The 19,898-nt window shown below is 39.7% G+C and overlaps 1 protein-coding gene across 1 annotated transcript; it reads right to left on the bottom strand.

The window, feature by feature from the left end:
- Positions 1-3,942: 3,942 nt before the first annotated feature.
- Positions 3,943-19,592, bottom strand: LOC122542216 (MOB kinase activator 2-like). The gene is made up of 5 exons (XM_043679713.1): positions 19,379-19,592; positions 9,749-9,912; positions 7,238-7,331; positions 5,452-5,576; positions 3,943-4,914 (listed from the first exon to the last, which is right to left on the bottom strand). The coding sequence occupies exons 1-5, from the start codon at positions 19,420-19,422 to the stop codon at positions 4,646-4,648; spliced, it is 696 nt and encodes a 231-aa protein (XP_043535648.1). The 5' UTR covers positions 19,423-19,592; the 3' UTR covers positions 3,943-4,645.
- Between the last annotated feature and the right edge of the window lie 306 nt (positions 19,593-19,898).

Below are 19,898 nucleotides of genomic sequence, written 5' to 3'. Positions count from 1 at the left end.
TGGCCAAAGAAAAAAATAGTGTGACTATTAAGTAAATGTGTATCCTTCATACAGGAGGACAGTTGCTTTCAGAAAGAGAAAAAGCTGAATGGATCTCCTGCGATTTTATAACCATGAAAGCAATGTTAGATGATATTCTGCTGCATCTCTTTATGGACAATGACCAATCATTAAGTATAACACAGGATGAAGTCAATAACTGACATGGTCATTTTGGATACCTAACAAAATGCAGGCATATATACAAATAAGTTTTAAAATATAAAAGCTGAAAAAAATGGAAGAAGCCATACACAATGTTAAAATTATTCTTTTTATTTTTCAGTTTTCTTATGAGACGCAATGTATGATCTTAAGAGTTATATTACATCCAGTATTAATAGACTACCTTGGGCTTTCTGTAAATTAACTCATCATAGCAATAAGCTAGCACCATCAGTGCAGTTATGAGTTGAAGCCAAAGCATGCCTTTTGATCTGGCACTGTCTCTATGTAAGTTTCCTGTCAGCAAGTCTCTGAGTGCACTCACACTGGAGGACCCCACACTGTCTGTTCACACTGATCCCAAGCCTAAGGCTTCCTAACAATGGTGAAATAAATCTAAAAGTCTATAAGCAATCAAATTATACGAAAGACAACTGGTGTGCAATTTGTCTTGGTGTCTCATTTCAATTCATCACACCTGGCAATACCTCAGGCATCCTCATTACAAGCTCAGAAGTAGCATAGATATGCAAGTTCAGAGATGAGATGATGCAAAAAGAAATCATTGCCAATACTCTTCCATCACTCCAGCCATGGAGATCGAGGAGTCTTCCCCACAGTAAACCCAAAACTCTTTGCTTTCTTTGGAATGAGGTAAGTTCTGTCTTGTAATCACACCAAATGGCTAAGCTTATACCCTAAAAGTCAAGCAGTTGTGTTCCAGTCCACTAGCCTAGGTGTGAACCTTCTAGAGAACATACACATCTGCTCAATAATTTGATATTTATAAAAAAAATAAAATCCTACCTATGCCACCTCAAAAAAAGGATGACATAGCTTCAGAATGAGAGAGATGGAGAGAGAGAGAGACTGGCTTCATTGTCACTCAAACACATCAGCGCAGTCCAACATTACCTTCAACCCTGATATGTTACAGGTAACTAATGCACGTGATCACTCCTGCTACTTGGTCAACACTGAGTTCTGTCACCAATCATTACTACACATTTTTCTCAAGATCTTTGCATACAAAAAAAAAATCAAAAACAGTAATATGGACGTCCTGCAATGAATAACACAATGTACAGTGGACACATTAGGGAGTGATAAATCTGGATGTTAAAATAAATTCAGTGGCATCAGGCAATACAACTCATTCATACTTGTAACTCTCATGAATTCAGCCCAGAGATGCCTCCTTGGTTTGCAAATCCCTCACTCCCAATCATACAGGCACAGTTTCTATAAATGACAAGGGACATGTCATATTTCTAATTATCGAGTCCCCGAACCATATTCACAAAAATAGTTTGGCATTGTAACTACCCAAACCGCAAATCCTTTCTTTATTCAGATGTAGGCAGTTCCTTTCTTCTCCACACCATCTCTTTGAGCTTACTGCTGTCTCATGTATCAGGACAGGGACCACGTGTAATGCTCAGTAACATTTGTCCTGAGCCAGTCTTTGTAGGTTTGCAAGATCCAGAGATCCTGAATAGGGTTGGTCTCTTGGGCATCAAAGAATTAAAACCAGCATTGTTGTCTCCAACTCTAGACCCACAAGCATCCTGAACGCCATGCCCATCTACTCCTAGTTTGCTCAGAAAAGAGTGCTCAGCAGAGAGACAGAGAAATTCCTGTAGAGTAAACATGCCAAATTTGACCCCACCAATTGAATACTCATTTAAATGGAGAAGAACATTGGTGCTATCTGGTGCTCCAAGCCACCAGCTAGTCACTCTAAGCAGTGTTGATACAACCTATGTTCTGCTCCAGTTAACAAAAGAAACACAAACTGCCAAAAATAAATAGTATTTGCACTGACAGAAGAAACAAACAAAAATCAAATCCTCTAACTGCTCGTGAAACTTTTAAATATTTTATAACTTTTGCACAGACCACCTTACTGTGAAGTAAATCAGCAAGTTAATAAAAATCAATTATTTAATAAATGTCTTTAAGTATATTGCCTTGTTTCAATCATTAAAAATTAGACCCAGAAACTCTGGCACCTCATAAACCCAGTCGACTTCACATGTCACTGACAGATTGTACCAACGGCGCCACTGAATCAGACTAGTTTTACAAGCAGGCATTCCCCCACTAACCCCGTACCTCCTTTCAAACTCTGTGGCCTTTACTGTAAAATTACACATTTCAAGTTGTTACCAGCTGTGCTCTAAAATCCAAAGCAGAGATAGTTGAAATCATAACTGATTTGATAGTGGTCAACAGTGTTCATATCCTACCATTCCTTCCTTCCCTGGCGGAATTAATCCTGACTGGGGTATACTCCTACCCCTACTGTCATGGAGAACAATAAAACACTTGAATTATAGCTATTGAAAACTTTAAAAGTGCAAACATCTGAAAAAAAAACAATAATCCATGGGCACTCGAGTTATAGCTAGTAGGCAAAATCTGTGTATTACTTACTCTGCTCTCCATAATTTATTGTCAGTCACAAACTAACAAAAGCAATGGAACAACTCTCAAAAGGTATTATAATTATCTGGTGTCACAGTGATCTCTGTGAAATTCCACAAATATAGCTAGCATTCATTTCCAGTTCTTAAAAAGCTTCCATTAAAGAGACCCGAGAAAAAAATTTTTTACAAATTGCAGTGTGGTAAAACTTTTGCTTGATGATGGGAAAAGGAGAAAATAAACAGAACCTCATTAGAGGTCACACTAACCAGTCCACTACAAATAAGATTCTTAAATTGGTTTCAGAATTAAAGATCTCTGAAAAATACAGGACAAATACCAAAATCTTGAGGAAACCTCTCATGACCCAACTTTTCTTTGGCCTTAGCAATTTCATGCTAGCACAGCAGGAAAACACTGGCAGGCCAGTAGATGTGTTTTATTCAGTAGTCTTGTGGTCGTATCCCTATATAGAAGAAGATTAAAAGTATTAATGCGAGCAATGGAAAGGGGAGAAGAGCCACAGTCTATAGAGTTTCACTACTTAAACCACTGTTTTCCATTAATCACATTTCCTACCACCTTCCAAACGATATAATCTCATTGCTACCAAAAGAGAGTGAGCAAGAACCTCCATCTGTGATGCTGTTTTCATTCTATCATGCTAAAACTTATATTGGCTCCAAAGGGCAAAACACAGTAAAACTCTCATAAATAACAAGATGACTTAAACCCATAAGCACAAGCAGGAGGTGATTCATACCCACAATTCTAATATCATCTGTGGAAATATTTTCACCTATCCCACCAAGCCAAGTCAGTAGTGTAATATGTTAATGCTAAAATTAAAGATTTAGAATTGATAGTAGTCTTAATCCTGCCCCATCAACATGGACTACAGTGCAAACCAGCCCTAATTCAATCCTGTCTAATAATTGCACTCTGTGGAAAATGGAAAACTGCCATATTGCTGTAGTTTTTCCCACGACTGGGGCTGAAGTATGTTATCGAGACAGGGGAGAGGGGATATTACTCTGCAACAAGTACATGCTATTATCGTGTACCTGAGCCGACAATGGAAAGTGTTCTGTTCCTAGGATGGGTTCCTTTCATCTGACGAGCAGGAAAACCCAATGCTTGCGTGAGCCAAATATATACCAGTTTTAGGGAACATTCAAATCACCATGGGTACTTTTCTTTGAGACTGAGTGAGCGCAGGGCCACTTCTAAACTCACCAATAATTCAAAGAATGCATGCAGGATGTATAACAAGTTGCACGTCATGAAGGTATCTCAGACCCACTAAGATCATTAAATCTTCAATAAAGCTCATTTAATGGCACTAGAAAAAGAGGGAGCAGTAGGGAAAGGGGAAAAGAGTAAAGCAAAAACCGTCTCCAATTCACTTACAAATATACTCCAGGAATTGTCAATAATGAAAGAAATAAAACAAACCTACATGCACACTACAGAAGCCTTTATCTGTTCTATCCCATTAGGCATTTCGCCAAAAGAACTTTCTGATCCCATTTCTCCTGCCTGCACAATTATGGCATTCAGGGCACTGACCATGCCAGACTAAGAGAGTGGTAAGTGAGCACCTAAACGGATACTTCGGATGTGACAGTGCATAGTGTTAGTTATTTCCTGAACACTGACAGATCCATAACTGGCAGCGAGCAAGTTATGAGAATCTTCCGCAGAAGTGGAAAAAAAAACTCATGACTTGCTGTCACTGGCGGTCTGAAGTCGGTGGGGGTTGGGGGTGGCGGGGGAGAGAAAATTGACACCTTTTCATTAGATAAAAGTTAATAGTCAGTGAGGCGGTCAGAAAGGATAACTGCTGTATGGGTAGGGATTTCAACACAGTCACCACTTTGGGCCACTTGGTATCACTGATCTGTTGGTCACATATTTCTTCAACGTTGCCATGGGCAACATGATTCCTTAAGTTATTATTCTTTCCACTAAAGAAAATATTTCTAATATCCATGAGATGCACTGGCCGCCTGGTTCATCTGTGGTTCACATGGTTCTGGGGCTGCGGTGTACCACAGAGGAGAACATCTGTTAAGTCCCTCATCACAGCCATTTCCTTGGGGTCGATGAGATTAAACTCTCTGACAAAGATCAGAAAGTGCGTGTACACGGTATTGAGATGTGGGTACAGTTCAAGGGCCACAACTTCCTTGAAGTGAGCACAGTAGATATGAGCAAGAACATGGAAGAGGTAGCGGCTGATCTTCTGGACGAGTGATTCAAAAGAACTCGGGAAGTCTTTACCTGTTGGTAAAATGGGAGATCAATCAACTTCGCTAGAGCAAGAGCAATGATCCTATATATACCTGGACAATCAATGCAGACACAAAACAGATTAATGACGCAGCTGAGAATTTTCAAAATTTTGTCCAGCATTCAACTGTTGTATGAGGAAGAGAACAAAGTCAAATTTATCCTCTTTTCATTCGATGTGAACTAAGAAAGCAGGTTGAGCTGTTTAAAAACAGTAAATGTTGGACTTCTCATCCAAGTTGCTGATCCAACATCAGCAATTGATAAGGTTAATTATTACAAGGATCACTACTACACTAAACATGTCTGGGTTCATTCCAGTTGTTATAATATTCATTTGCCAAGTAATCATTTGGGAATGAAAATCAGAGAATTAGTCGAGTTTGCACCAATTCATTAACAAAGATTGTAGGTATATGTAAACAGACCTGTTTGCAAACAAGTGTGCTGTTGGAGTCTAGAATTGGTAACGGGCAGAAATCTTGTCACACATGCTGAACACCTCTTAAGTATATTTGAAAAACTCACCATACTTAGTAGGGAAGATTTCCTCATCAGTCAATAGTTTTTGGATGTGCGTCATCACTAGGTCAATGTACTGTGGTGCAGTACACTTTATTTTCTTCCCTCGTTCATCTATCCAGAAGTATTGACTGCAAACAGATTATAGGTGACAGGATAAGCAACATGGACTCCTACAATGTGTCTACGTGGCCAGGATCTGTGAGCATCCATAATCTATTCAACATTAAAGGCCACTGCAACAAACTCTCGCCTATCCTAGCATATTTAGGAACACAGGAGAAGTCCTTTGAGCCTACTCCAAGACATGGAATGGCCAGATTGCATTAAAAGGCTAGACACGCTGGCCCTATATCATCCAGCCTTCAGAAGAGTCAAAGGTAACTTAATTGAAATATATAAGAATCCTGAGGGGAGTTGACTGGGTGGATGTCAAAAGGATACAGCCACTTGCAGGAGAATCTAGAATGAAGGATCTAAACTGGGGTCAAAAATGAAGGCCTGCCCATTTAAGACAGTGAAGAAACATTTTTCTCTCAGAGGGTTGAGAGTCTTTCAATTCTCTTCCTCAAAAGGCAGTGGATGCCATATCTTTAAGTATTCTTCAGGTTGAGGTAGATCGATTCTTAATTAGGATAGGGATGAAAGGTTATCAGCGATATGCAAGAATGCAGAATTGAGGTCAAAGTCATATCACCCATGATCTTAGTGAATGGTAGAGCAGGCTCAAAGGGACAAGTGACAGCCACTTGATTGAATTACAGCTCATCTGTACCTCAACTGCATTTAGTCTGAATCCTTTGATACCCTTAGCTAGTAAAGAACTGCCAATTGTAGTCCTGAAAACTTTCTAATAACCCAGTAAGTACAACCATTTGGGGGAAGTACGAATTTCCATTACTTTCTGCACAGAATTTAAGCATACATCATTGTACAGATGAAAATATGCTGCAATGATTAACAAAGCAAAATTACTGTTATACTTGCAGGAATATTCAATTCTTGAGGTCAGACAAAGCCATTTTAACTGCATGGACAGCTGGTTTGCGATGCAGAGTGCTGCCAATATGTGTTCAATTCCCATGTTGGCTGAGGTTCTTTCACTGTATATTCTGATCCAACTCTGTGTTGCCATCACCAAACTCAACAATAAAACCAGATAAACTGAGCATTGTTCACCAAGCATATTCTTCTCACTTCTGCCCACCCCCTTCCTCTCTGTGAAATGGGCGTGAAATGAGTTGGGCAGACGCAACTAGGTCCATCTAAGATACAGGTATGAAGTGGAATGCATTGTCGAAAACCTGCAACTTCCCTGTTATCAGATTATCATTCTTCACCTGAGGCAAAGTGACCTTTGGATTAAACTCACACTCAGGCATCTCTCTGCAATGTGACTGTGACAACTTTCACTGTATATTCTGATCGAACTCTGTGATGCTACCACCAAACTCAACAATAAAATCTGACAAACCGAACACAGTTCTCTAAGCAGATCCCTTCCATCTCTGGGACCTCCCTCCTCTCGGCAAGCTTTATATGAAATGGGTTGGGCAGATTCAACTCAGTTTTCCCTTTAATTCTCTCACTCTATGTGGAAATGGATCTGACTGCCATATTTCTTTGTGTTGTCTGTGGAGCTGGATGTTGAATATCTATGTAATGGACTCATCTGTGATTTTAACTGTCCTTAACGATGACACATTAACAAGTCATGTTGTTGTGGGGAGTTGTTCTGGATAAAATAAAAGAAGATCAAAATATATAGCATAAAACACAAACAAATACTTACACATTACATGCATTCATTACAGGACAGCTTTCTGCTGTGCAGAATTCAGAGATAGCACTGTACTGCAGATTTATGTGATTGAAGAATGTCATTGCTATCAAAACAAAAATAATAGTAAACAACAGAGAGACAATGTTATATTTTAAACAATATTTTGTAGAAACAAAGTTCTTACTTTACTTTCTTCCTCTCTAGGGCAGTGCACCCCGCACCACCACCTCTCTGCTCCACCCCACCCAGATTCCACTCTCTTTTCTTTTAGCAATATGGCTCATGGGCATCTACATCCCCAAGTCCCTCTTTTTATACATGGTTCTAGAGTGTCAGTGAACTTTTCAAACGAAAAGGAAATCACAACCAGCCTAGCTAGTCCTGGACTTCTTTTGAAGTCCAGCAGAATTCTTCTTCCTAATATAAGGGGTACTAAATTCAACCCTTACCACCAGCCAGGACGACACCAACTAACTTTACAAAGCCTGAGAATCAGACCTGGCACCTGGTCTGATTGGCTCAGTGCCACACTGCGTACAGTATTTATAATCCAGTAAACCATCCAAAGAACACAAGGTCAATTGTTGGAGCATTAATAATTTTCTGGGCTGTGTAAAGGTGCTCCAAGTCCAGAGGAAGATTTACAATGATACTGACAACTCTGTGGATTCAGTTTATACAATCTATTGGAGATTAATTTGAATGATTAGGTTGCAGTCAAGAATGAAGCACAACTCTTTAATGGAAGTGTTCATGATTGTACAAAACAACAGAATGGAAAATCAATACTCGACTTTAATGGCTTCTCTGCCTGAAGGAGGGAGCAGAGAGTTTCCTGTTCAGTTCTTGCTTAGCATAATCATGGAGGAAAGAATGCATTACTTGAACAGATTTCAAAACAGAAAAACACAGTTATTCTTTTACTAAGCCCTCTAGTGACTCAGTCAAGGCTGTGGTTCATTCAAGATACAGGTATGACTGAGGAATGCATTGTCTAAAAATGTCCTTTTATCAGATTAACAAAAACAAGAATTGCTTCATTCAGTCACAATAAGTCAGTATCCTGCTCACCACAAGTGTGTGAGCTACAAATGTGAATGGAAAGAGATTGCTTGTGAAAGAGAAGGCAAAAAGAAAGTGAAAGGAGGATAACAAACACCTGTGAATTCACAGCAAGTCAGTCACCGTAAAAAACAAAAAAAAAATATAGATTTCGTTTCACCGAGATCCCCATCCGAAATGGTTGCAAGCTGTACTTCTGAAACATCAACCTACGACACGGGCAGATGTGATGTATGTCAGTAGCAGTTATTTCTTGATTTTTTTGAAACTTTCATTTATTGTGTTTTATTTTATCATTGTGACAAAGAGGCAAGTGAGCAACACGATAATGTATAGAACAACAACTTGCTGGGAAGTTATTTCCTTAATGTTTAACACCTATAATAATTTTGTACATAGCACGAACAGCATACAGAGTACTACTTTTCTGGAGTATGACCTGGGTTAAAAGTCCTCTAAGTGTCACAGTTTGACAACAGCTGGTTACACCTTTGTCAGAGTCAAAATTAGAACACTAACCCTGAGGAAATCCTGCAATGATGTCCTGGGATCATGACCCGAAAACCACAAACATTTTCCATTGCACCAGATATCATTTCAAACAGCAGAGCGTTATTCCTGATTCCCATTGTGTCTGGGTTCCTTGATGTCATACTATGTCAAATACTGCTTCGATATCAAGGACAGTCACTCTCATTTCACTTCTGGAACTAAGCTCTTCTATCCACATTCGGACCAGGGTCAGGAGCTGAGTGACCCTGGTGGAACGCAAACCGAGTGCCAGTCTGCACGTTATTGCTGAGAAAGTGATACTTGATATAGCATTACAACTTGTTCACCATTAAAATCAAGGCACAACATTTCTGCGTTTACCAGACTAAAAAGTAACTAACTGGAAAATGTTTTGACCACTATGGAGATTTGTGAGAAAGTTCAGACTTTTACTTTAAAAAGTCTGGATAGGTAATTTCAGTTCCGTTGTCTCCCTATATGAATCTTCTCCATTTCTCTGTATTTTACCAAATACAGTTATTATTTCATACTGTTATGCTACAAATAAATCTCAAAGAAAGAGTTTTAGCTTATACTGACAGCAACATTTGATCTATACATATTTACCTTTGTTCTTTTAGAGTCCTCCTTACTAAGCACCATTTTCTTTAAAAAACAAGACAAACCAAGTGAATTTTTTTTCAGGAATTTGCAATGATTTTCTTTAAAAGGCTGCTGTGACATATCTAAGAGTACTACAAGAAGACTGTCCCACACAATTTCACCTCCATCTCTATCTCCCCAGGAAATTTCCACCCTTTACCTATACAAGCCTAGAAAGTCACCAAGGAAAACTGTAGGAGAGAAAACTCCACACCCATTAAAGTGTGTCTGAAGCTCCAATGCATAGGGCCACCATACTATTCTCTTGTCGTGAATCTCTGCATTATTGTGAAATTTACTCACTGTTATTGGCCAACCATTCATTCTGGTCAATTTCCCTGGGCAAGCTCACAAGCATGGGCAAATCTGCATCAGACACTCGAGCAGAGGCGTATTCTGCCTCGAGATACAACTTCTTCTCTTCGGTCGATGGCAGCTTTTCATCTGGCTTTGATTTTGCAGTCTTTCTGAGGGAGATAAAGGTAAATTATAAATAAAATCAGAAAAGGTGACATGTATTGAAACATAAAACATGTTTTTTTAAATTGCAGGTACAAGTTGGTAATGTTCAGTTTTCTAGTCTACCACTATTCCCATATTCACTCAGTTCAATACTGTCAGCAATACAAACAATGCACATACACAACCATCAAGAGTTGTTTGAGAGCTTGCTGGTTAGGCAAATATTACACCCAACAACGCTCCAATCCATTTCCTAATTATACCAGGTACTATTAGACTTTGGAAGCCTTGAAAGCACTGTTCGCATTACCATTTAAACATCTGCTCAAACAGGATACAAGAAAAATACAAGGAGTCTCTCTTTCCCAAACAATATCCCTTTCTCCACCACCCCAATATTTCCTCCCCTTCCTTTCCTCACCAAAACAAGTTCTGTCTATCCTCCAACTATATTCCCAACTTTCTCCCCAAGCTGTGCAATAGAGCAATTTTTATTATGATGCTTTGCCTCCCCTTCTGCATTGTTAGTGTGGTGAAATCGAGATCTGTCTTTCCATCTTGGTTTATTTCAGTTTATTGAAGTTGAACTGTCTCTCCATGTCTTTTCAATTACTTACAATCTATGATTTTGCATAAACCTTCATTGAATGCTTCATTCTATCTTTTAAAATATTCAAATTTTGCTGGTGCCTAAATTCCTATTGTAGTTGTTTGCCTTTATGATTATTACAATTCCCTCTATTGTGATCGGAACCTCCTCACTCAATTCTCCTTTACAATAGTGCAGTCCCTGATGTGAAAAGATTACCCAACAGAAGCAAACTTCCACATAGCCTAAATGACCCATATCTGACTGGTCATGCATTCTAACTCCAAATCAAAACACAGAGGTAAAAATATCAAATTCTGACAATTGTGCAGTTTTATTTATTTATTTATTTTTTACACACGGAATATAACAAATAAAAGGATCGCCTGAAAACAATGCCGTTTCAATTAAGAGCTCAGCATTTGAAGCCAAATCTCAGTTTTCCATGGGGCTATGCATTTGGATTCCCACATACACAAAAAATGTATTTAAAGAAAAACAGACTGGCTGATCTGCTCACATGGCTGCATAAGCTCATTACAGCAGCATAAGCAGGAGACTTTTTCACACTGCCATTTAGGAAATTGCTTCTCATTCATGAGATTGTGATGGTGTCAGGAAGAAGAAAATCAAAGCAAATGTTAAATACTTAAGAGATATTACTACACAGCAACTGGAGGTGGTGAGACTTGAACCCAGGCTTCTTAGCTCAAAGGTAGGGACACTGTCCCTGTGCCACAACAGCTCCTCAAAAGCAACAGTTGATTTCTCTAATCAACATGATCAGAGAGATTCTTACACTCCTCTGGTGCAGGTGGGACTTGAACCTGGGTTAGAGGTCCAGGGCAGGGACACTTAACCACTGTGTCACAAGAGCCACATGGTGGCTCAGTGGTTAGCACTGCTGCCTCACAGCTCCCAGGTTCGATTCCAGGCATGGGCGACTGTCTGTGTGGAGTTTGCACATTCTCCCAGTGTCTGCGTGGGTTTCCTCCGGGTGCTCCGGTTTCCTCCCACAGTCCAAAGATGTGCAGGTCAGGTGAATTGGCCATGCTAAATTGCCCATAGTGTTAGGTGCAATAGTCAGAGGGAAATGGGTCTGGGTGGGTTACTCTTCAGTGGGTCGGTGGGGACCGGTTGGGCAAAAGGGCCTGTTTCCGCACTGTAGGGAATCTAATCTAATCATTTCCAGCCCTAAAAGCTAAACATTTCCAGATAAACGGGCCAAATTCAATCTTCATAAAACAGCAACAGAGCACACTCAAAACCAAGCAGGAAGATAATCAAAAAAACATATACTAAAGTAGTTACAAAAATTAATAAAACATTTAGAAAGGATAACAGCAAAACAATGAAATCTCTGAAAAAAGCTTTCCTCTTTAAAAGGTACCAAATTGATTTGTCAGTGCCCTGAGAATATATCATACTAAAATCACACAAAAAGTTATATTATTAGTATTATTCTTTCACAGCACCAGCTCTCAACTGCCCTGGATGAAGAGGTTGTTCCAGTGACATCAACTTTCAGAGTGCAGCCACAACTGCCCTTCTTCAGAGGTTAACATCCATCAATACATTGTGGAGCGGAGAGGAAAGATAGATGTGCAGAGGTGGTGGGGCTGTCAGGTGGCAAACACACTAGAATACAAATTTTAAAAACTCTCAGAATTCCACATAAACATAATATACATGACTGCAGTTTGTAAGACCTGCTTTCAAACCAATGTGATCCTATGATATGGAAAAATCTGACAGAATGAAATTAAAGTAATATGAAGAAAATCACCATTCAGAACCAAGTATGCAAGAACATTCACTTGTGAGATGTGGGCATCACTAATTGGGCCATCATTTATTGCCCAACCTTAGTTACCCTTGAGAAGGTGGTAGTGAGCTGCCTTCTCGATCCACTGCAGTCCACATGCTGCACGATGCCCACAGTACCCTTAGGGAGGGAATTCCAGGAGTTTGACCCAGAGACAGTGACGGAACAATGATATATTTCGAAGTCTGAATGGTGAATGGCTTGAAGGGGAAACTTGTAAGTAGTGGATGTCCCACATATCTGCTGTCCTTGTCCTTCTAGATGGTAGTGGCCATGGGTTTCGAAGGTACTGTCTGAGGATCTTTGGTGAACTTCTTGCAGTGCATCTTTTAGTCAGTACACACTGCTGCTATTGCGTGTCGGTGGTGAAAGGAGTGGATGCAGTGCCGTCACTTGGTTGAAACATAAAATATCTCAAGGAGTCTTGACTGAGTGGATATGGAAAAGATGTTTCCTTTTATGGGGAAATTTAGAACTGGGAGGGGAATACCATTTAAAAATAAGAGAACACCTACTGACAACAGATGATGCACTTTTTTTCCCCAGAGATAAGTAGGCCATTCTGGCTCAAGCTTGTCACGCAGTCTACTTTTACCCACTATTTTGAAAGAACCCAAGTTCACCATCGCTAGTTTGTGTACTTTGAGACAAGTCTTGATTGAGTACAATCTAGACCTTCACTCTCTGGAGGGAGATGAGATGCAAGCGCATCCATGACCCAAATCATTCATGCAAAGTAACATGCTATCCTTCATATATTCTATTTTCTTTCCTTGTTTCTGATGCAGAACCCTGGATCTTGTTACCTAACATCACCACACATGTTGAAGTGGGTGTAAAAGGCAACTAAGAGCTTATATTAAAAAACTGATGACCTGCTGTACAGAACTAATCACTGCATTTTTGGCTTGTTGCTGTAAAATCACCATTTGCCTTAGCCTTAGGAATTTGCTGCTCCCAGTTCCTATGTTGTATAGATTACGGGGAAAAAGCCGGAAAATGGAGTTGTAAAACCTATCAGCTATGACTGAATCACAGAGCAGACTTGATAGGCCAAATGGCTCGAATTCTACTCAAATATCTTATGGACTTATGGAAACAGGAAACTCATCAATTTCAACTCCAGTCTCATGCATTGCTTCATCCACACTTCAATTCTGACTCCTGTGGTTCCTGATTCGGTGTTACATTTCTCACTTGGCTGCTCAGTTCCGTTCACTCCAACAGCCAGTCAACTACAGTGCTAATGATTGAAGTCCCAACTCTCTGTGAGCAACACCACACATGGTTGTTTTTTCAGCAACTGGAGTAAGGGAACTGAGCAGCCAGGTGAGAAATGTAACACCAAGTCAGGAACTGCAGGAGTCAGAACTGAAGTGTGGATGGAGCAATGCATGAGACTGGAGTTGAAATTAATGAAGTAGGTTTCCTGATTCCTTGGAACTGGGAGCAGCGAATTCCTAGGACTGACGCAAATGGGAGATATTACAGCAACAGGCTGGAAGCACAGTGATTAGTTCTGTATAGCATGTCATCAATTTTTAAAAGATATTCATTTTAGTGGCTTTCTTGACTCACTGCAGCAATTGAAATTTGATGACTAAGTTTGACAATGTTTCTATATTTCCATATATTTTTCTACTCCCGAATGACGAATATTTTAAATTGTCAGTTACTACCATTTCCTATACTGTCATCTTTAGGAACACACTGATGTAATTGCAACCAAAAAAAAATCATTCTTTTTGAAAACAGAATGCTAAATTGATTTCGAGGTTAAAAGAAAGAAAAAGAAAAAAAGGAAAAAAAATGCATGTAAGCACAAGCAGAAGTAGTGAATAAATATGAAAATGACAGGTCGCATGAGCAGACTGTTTTCAGCTCGCCAACATTAGTGTGCTGATTTCCCCAGGGCTTTTACAGTCGTACCAGTTCAGGCTTGCTGCATTCCACAATTAATCATTACTGTTTGACTCTCAGCTTCTCTTTTGTCTACTCCTCTGTTTGCTTACTGTCAGTTACCAGACAGCACCTGGGCCGAATCCAAGTCACGGGCCAAGAACTATCTTGGCCAAAAGGGATATATTGACTACCTGGAGGGTTAGGGAATTTTGAAGGAATCATGCGAAGTGCTGGAGAACATGTCTTTTGCACCTTACAAAAGTCTGGACCTTGAGGGAATTTTGCTGTTTTGTTAGGAAGGAATTAATCCTATTATGTTTTTACAAGTTCATATTTAAAACCATTTGTCCGAATTTTACAACTGTAAGGCAGTGTTCCACAGGTGGGACAGTAAACCCTTCAATAGGTAAAATGTGGACATGTAGAGAGTTTTTAAAAATAACTGTCTTTCTTCTTCTCTACATGCAATAGAATAACGTTCCATAGTCTCTGCTCACTGTTTTATTTCTAACTAAGTGGCCACTCAACGTGAGCAGGTCACAACCCTTAGTGGGTCACAGAATGAACAACTGGGGTCACAAGGCAAAAGTGAGGACTGCAGATGCTGGAGATCAGAGTCAAGGTTAGAGTGCTGCTGGAAAAGCACAGCAGGTCAGGCAGCATCCGAGGAGCAGAAAAAATCTACGTTTCGGGCAGGAGTCCTTCTTCAGGACCCTTCATGGGGTCACAAGCACAGTGATAACAATGGTGGCTGTGGAATGGAGATTCAGATCCAACAGTACAGGGAGCAGCTTCAAAGATCCTTTAAAGGCAATAGCACTGTTGTTTTGTAAGGTGAATGACAGTTGAAGTTTCTGATCTGATCATTTCCAGTAACAAACCTTGTAAAGTGTTCACTATCCTATTTCCTTTCTGTATGGCTGTACCTGGCTGCCGTTTGAACATCCTTCTGTTCAACATTTCTTGATTAACAACTCTCCCCTTCCCTCTGCTTCCTACATTCCCAACTTTCACACTGCAGTCACATCAACAGTGAAGATATCAGTCACTGAAAGGGAAAAGTCAATTTCAGCCAATTTGACTTACTAGCAGCACTTTGAAAATGTTCTAAAAGGGACACCAGCAAGACAGCAGCTGAGGCTGCGGGTGATTTCATGAATCAGGAACAAAGGAAACAGGTGAAGGAAGAAGCCTTTGTGGCCCCTCAAGACTGCTCTTCTGTTCAGCACGATCATGACTGATTTTCTAAGTAAGTTCACATTCCTGCCGCATGCCCATGATTTCCTAAGAACCCTAAAATTTGACAATCTCATTCTTAAATATGGTCAACCACTGGGCCTCTACAGCCGCCTGGAATGAAAAGCATTCAGAAAGGATTTACAAGGATATTGCCTGGGTTGTAGGATTTGAGCTATAGGGAGAGGCTGAACAGACTGGGGCTGTTTTTCCTGGACCGTCGGAGATTGAGGGGTGACCTTAGAGGTTTATCAAATCATGAGGGGCATGGATAGGGTAAATACACTTGGTCTTTTCCCTAGGGAAGGGAAAAATTTAAAAGGGACCTAAAGGGCAATTTTTCACACATAGAGGGTGATGCATGTATGGAATGAGCTGCCAGAGGGTGTGGTGGAGGCTGGTACAATTACAACATTTAAAAGGCATCTGGAGGAGTATATGAATAGGAAGGGTCTACAGGGATATGGGCCAAGTGCTGGCAAATAGGACTAAGTTATGTTAGGATATCTGGCATGGACGAGTTGGACCAAAGAGTCTGTTTCCATGCTGTACATCTCTAGGACTCTGTGACTCTAAGAGAAGAAATTTCTCATCACTGACCTAAATACAGGACCATTAATCTGTGACTATGACCTCTACTTCTAGATTCTCTAATCAAGAGTAATAGTTACTCAAGCATCTACCCCGTTAAAACAAAAAGAACACAATCTACTCCAGTCAAATTAAACTGGGGAAGCACAATCCTAAGCTTTCTGGCTTCACAGAAAATGCAATATTAATAATTTTTAAGAATTTACCTTTGGTTGGTAGCTGCAGACAGATCTAAAAACAGACCCACAGGTTCAGCAGTGATATCAAGCCTGCCCAGATTGGGTATAGAGTGTCCCATTACAAAAGAGATACTAAATACAAAACATGTAGAAAGCTAAATAAATAGAAGCAAATCTGTGTTGCACCCATTTCCAAGTGTCTGTACCTTCTAAATTTCCAGTTATTTACAGAAAAATGATGTAAAGGTTTGGATAAAGTGTAATGAGACAATACCTTGGAGGAGGGAATCTGACAAACTAGCTTGAGCACTTTCTCAAAATATCTGGAAAGAAGAGGTACATATTTCTTTGTAAGTTAAATAGAAGTAAATTATGGCCTGTCGTCACTAGGATTTGATTAAAGCATAACAGTTGATGGGTATGCGCAACCTTCACAAATGCCCTCAAACTGCAGAAAGGGAACCAATTATAAATTGTGTCAGTCTAAATGTGGGCAGTGGGTGGGGTCAGTACTTTGAGCTATATAACAACTAGTGAGACAACCTGGTGATTAAGGATGTTGGGGGCAATTTAAGATGAGAATACCACAGGAACAGCACATTATACAACATGTAATGCATTTTTTAGCAACACTGGGGCCCAATTTGGGAATAGGTGGTTTTACCTGCTAATTCAGGAGTTATTCTTTCCCTCTGACAGATGTCACAGCAGACAGGTTTGCTCAAACTTGAAATAAAGTATTGTTCCAAAAGATTTAAAATGGAAAACAAATATTCTGATTTATATAATCCATGTCCTTTAGGCTAACAGCCTACATGAAACAAGTATACAAAATAAAATACTTGAGGGGATTTGTCTATGTTGCAAAGTTGGTGAATTTATCACAACCTCAATTATAATACCAAACTTTCACAAAGTACAGAAACTGAACTTGGCATTATCAATTTCTCTTTACCACCATCATTGCTATCTTAGGGTAAACAAAGTCTGGGTTTTCTGAGCTGCTTTACACTAACAGGCGATTAGGAAATTGATCCCAGCAGGTGATTGTGAAGGACGCAAACACCACGCAACACAAGGGAATAAGAAGAAAGGAAATCGCGTGAACCTTTCAACCCAACAGATAACAACATTATTGAATAAGTTATCAGGGAAGGCTGTCAGAGTAGAGTAATTGAGACAGTTGGACCAGTTCTGAAGAGCAAAGAGATTCACAAATAGTATGAGGTGGTAGATGGGAATGATCCACAAAATACAAAGCTCCTTATTTCCCCATTGCTTATGTTTAAACTTATTTGGTCAGTTAATGGAGTTATCCAATAGGAGAAGAAAGTGTTATAGAATAATAATAATAATCCAATTTTCAATTGATATGTTGCATTAAAGAATCAAATTACTTTCAGTTATATGACATGGCCTGCCTTTACACTGAGCTGCATTTTTAAAGTCCTTTCAACATTGTTGAAGAAAATTTTATCTGTTAGCAAGTTGCTAATTGATACACTAAAGTTGCTCATCATCATCTTCCTCCATCCTTTATAAACCTGTAATTTTACTAAAGATTCAGGACGTTGAAGAGAGCAACAAAACAAAGAATAGCATTCTGTGGGAACACAAATTCTGTTCAACTTCCTGCAGCTTCCAAACTAATATTGAATATCCCTCAGCACACAATGAAGAACCAGCAATAGAAAGGAAGTATTCTGTACAACATGAAACAGTATACATGTATCCCAGAAAAAAAAACATTTCACAAGTTTCAGATAGGCCAGATGCCCTGATAACTTAGCAAAAACTGTACACATGAGCCACACAAATGAAGAAAGAACCACGTTCTATCACTGGTTAATCTCAGACAGGTTAGCAGTGTGGATTCAACAACTGGCCTCAGTATTTCTGGATTAGGAACTGGTAATCTGACAAGGGCTTCTATACTGGTCCTTAAAAGTCTAATAATTCAGTATTAAGACTGGTCAAGGCTCAGCTGCAATGCCCTGACTGGTTAAAAAGTGCAACTACACCAGCTATCTAGGCTTCTAAATGAAGAGAACCTCAGTGCTCATGGGACCTCTAATCTTCCAGTAACTTGTTTCAGAAGACAGGCGACAACCAGACTTACTTGAAGTGAAAACAAGATTAACTCAGTGACAAAAAGCTACAAAGCCAGTCACTAAATAATTCATAAACTTCAAAATAGGTTGTAACTTTTTATTTTAAAGTTAAAAATCACACAACACCAGGGTATAGACCAAAAGGTTTATTTGGAAGCACTAGCCTTTGGAGTGCTGCTCCTTCATCAGGCTGAAGGAGCAGTGCTCTGAAAGCTAGCGCCTCTAAATAAACCTGTTGGACTATAACCTGGTGTGTAATTTTTAACATTGTCCACCCCAGTCTAACACTGGCTCCTCTACATCACAGCTTTGTATTTTAAACAGTCTTGTCTTCTTTACTACTGATTATTCACCTTTCAGTCTGTACCAACGTACCCACTACTTGCGTAATTCTTCAAAGTGAGTGCAAGAGGACTATTCAGTTTTCATCTGACATAATTGTCCATACGTATTTGCTATTTTTTTTAAAGGAACCTCAGCGAATTTCCCCCATCCGACATTTGATTTAAAAAAAACAACAAACTACTTAGATAGCTAAAGAATACTGTGAATTTCTCCATGAGGTCGTACACTCCCCTGGTGTCAGCATGACTGCATCAGGGAGTGCACACAGCATTCTCAAAGGATACGGTCTAGTTGTTTGGGCTGTTCTGATAGGCAAATATCTACCAGCAAACAACCAAATCCCCCTTTCCATGAATACACAATTTAGCATGCAGTATTTTCAACAAATTTAATTCAGCACTTTTTGTTTCGATGAGTAGAAAGTGACTTTGTCTAATCCCTTAATTCGGTCTCTCTTTTGTTGCAATAGTTAAAAATCTGAAACAAAGGAGACATGATGATCTATAATTCATTTGAAGGCTATAATACTTACATATTAAGGCGTGGTCGGGAGGGGTGTGTCGAGGGGACATAGGTGTACAAATTTGGATCCCTAAGGATCGGCGGACTGACAAAGTTCGCAACACTACTCTTATGCCATTCTCTTTCCACGTCAGCTGCACATTCCCTAGAACAATTCTTTCATTTCCTTACCTTTTCCTGTAGCCCAGTGCCTTCCCTACAGCCTGAAGGACCATCCTGCACTGCTCCAGGGCCCCCTGGTTTTTTCACTCAACCGCCAGATTGGAGGAAATTGACACAAACAAAAAAAAACACCCGCACAATAAACAGCATGTACTAAGTGCCCCCCTCTGTAACACAACAAGCTCAAACCACTCTGCAAACTAGTTTGACTGCATTGATGTGCTTATAGGACTGACTCCAGAGCGAGCCAATCGGAAGGCAGGCTGTTGCTGCTGCCACGACAACACAAAGCAAAGGCCTTAGGGATCGTCTGTAAATTGAACCCAACACAAAGGAGTCATCCTCGTCTCCTTAGGGATTCTGTGTAAAGAGTGCGAATCAATATAATACTATTAATTGTGGATCAGAAACACTTCTGTCGCTGACTACAAAAATATAGCGCTGTCACTCGGCATAGCTGATATATTCGTTCCAATACATGATTAGAACAAAAACTGTATTTAAACCAATACACTTTAATTTTGCAGTA

The sequence above is a fragment of the Chiloscyllium plagiosum genome, chromosome 39 (assembly GCF_004010195.1).
Source record: "Chiloscyllium plagiosum isolate BGI_BamShark_2017 chromosome 39, ASM401019v2, whole genome shotgun sequence".
NCBI classification, from domain to species: Eukaryota; Metazoa; Chordata; class Chondrichthyes; order Orectolobiformes; family Hemiscylliidae; genus Chiloscyllium; species Chiloscyllium plagiosum.
Note: the sequence above shows the minus strand (reverse complement) of the source record. Positions and strands in the feature narration are given on the sequence as shown.

Bases quoted from the DNA above. Each gene is read 5' to 3' on its own strand.
- LOC122542216 (XM_043679713.1), bottom strand. From the start codon at position 19,422: ATGGTCCTTCAGGCTGTAGGGAAGGCACTGGGCTACAGGAAAAG. The intron at 9,913-19,378 runs GTAAGGAAATGA...TATCTCCCTCAG, and splicing joins GCACTGGGCTACAGGAAAAG to AAAGACTGCAAAATCAAAGC. The intron at 5,577-7,237 runs GTAAGTATTTGT...ATCTGTTTGCAG, and splicing joins GTAATGAATGCATGTAATGT to TCAATACTTCTGGATAGATG.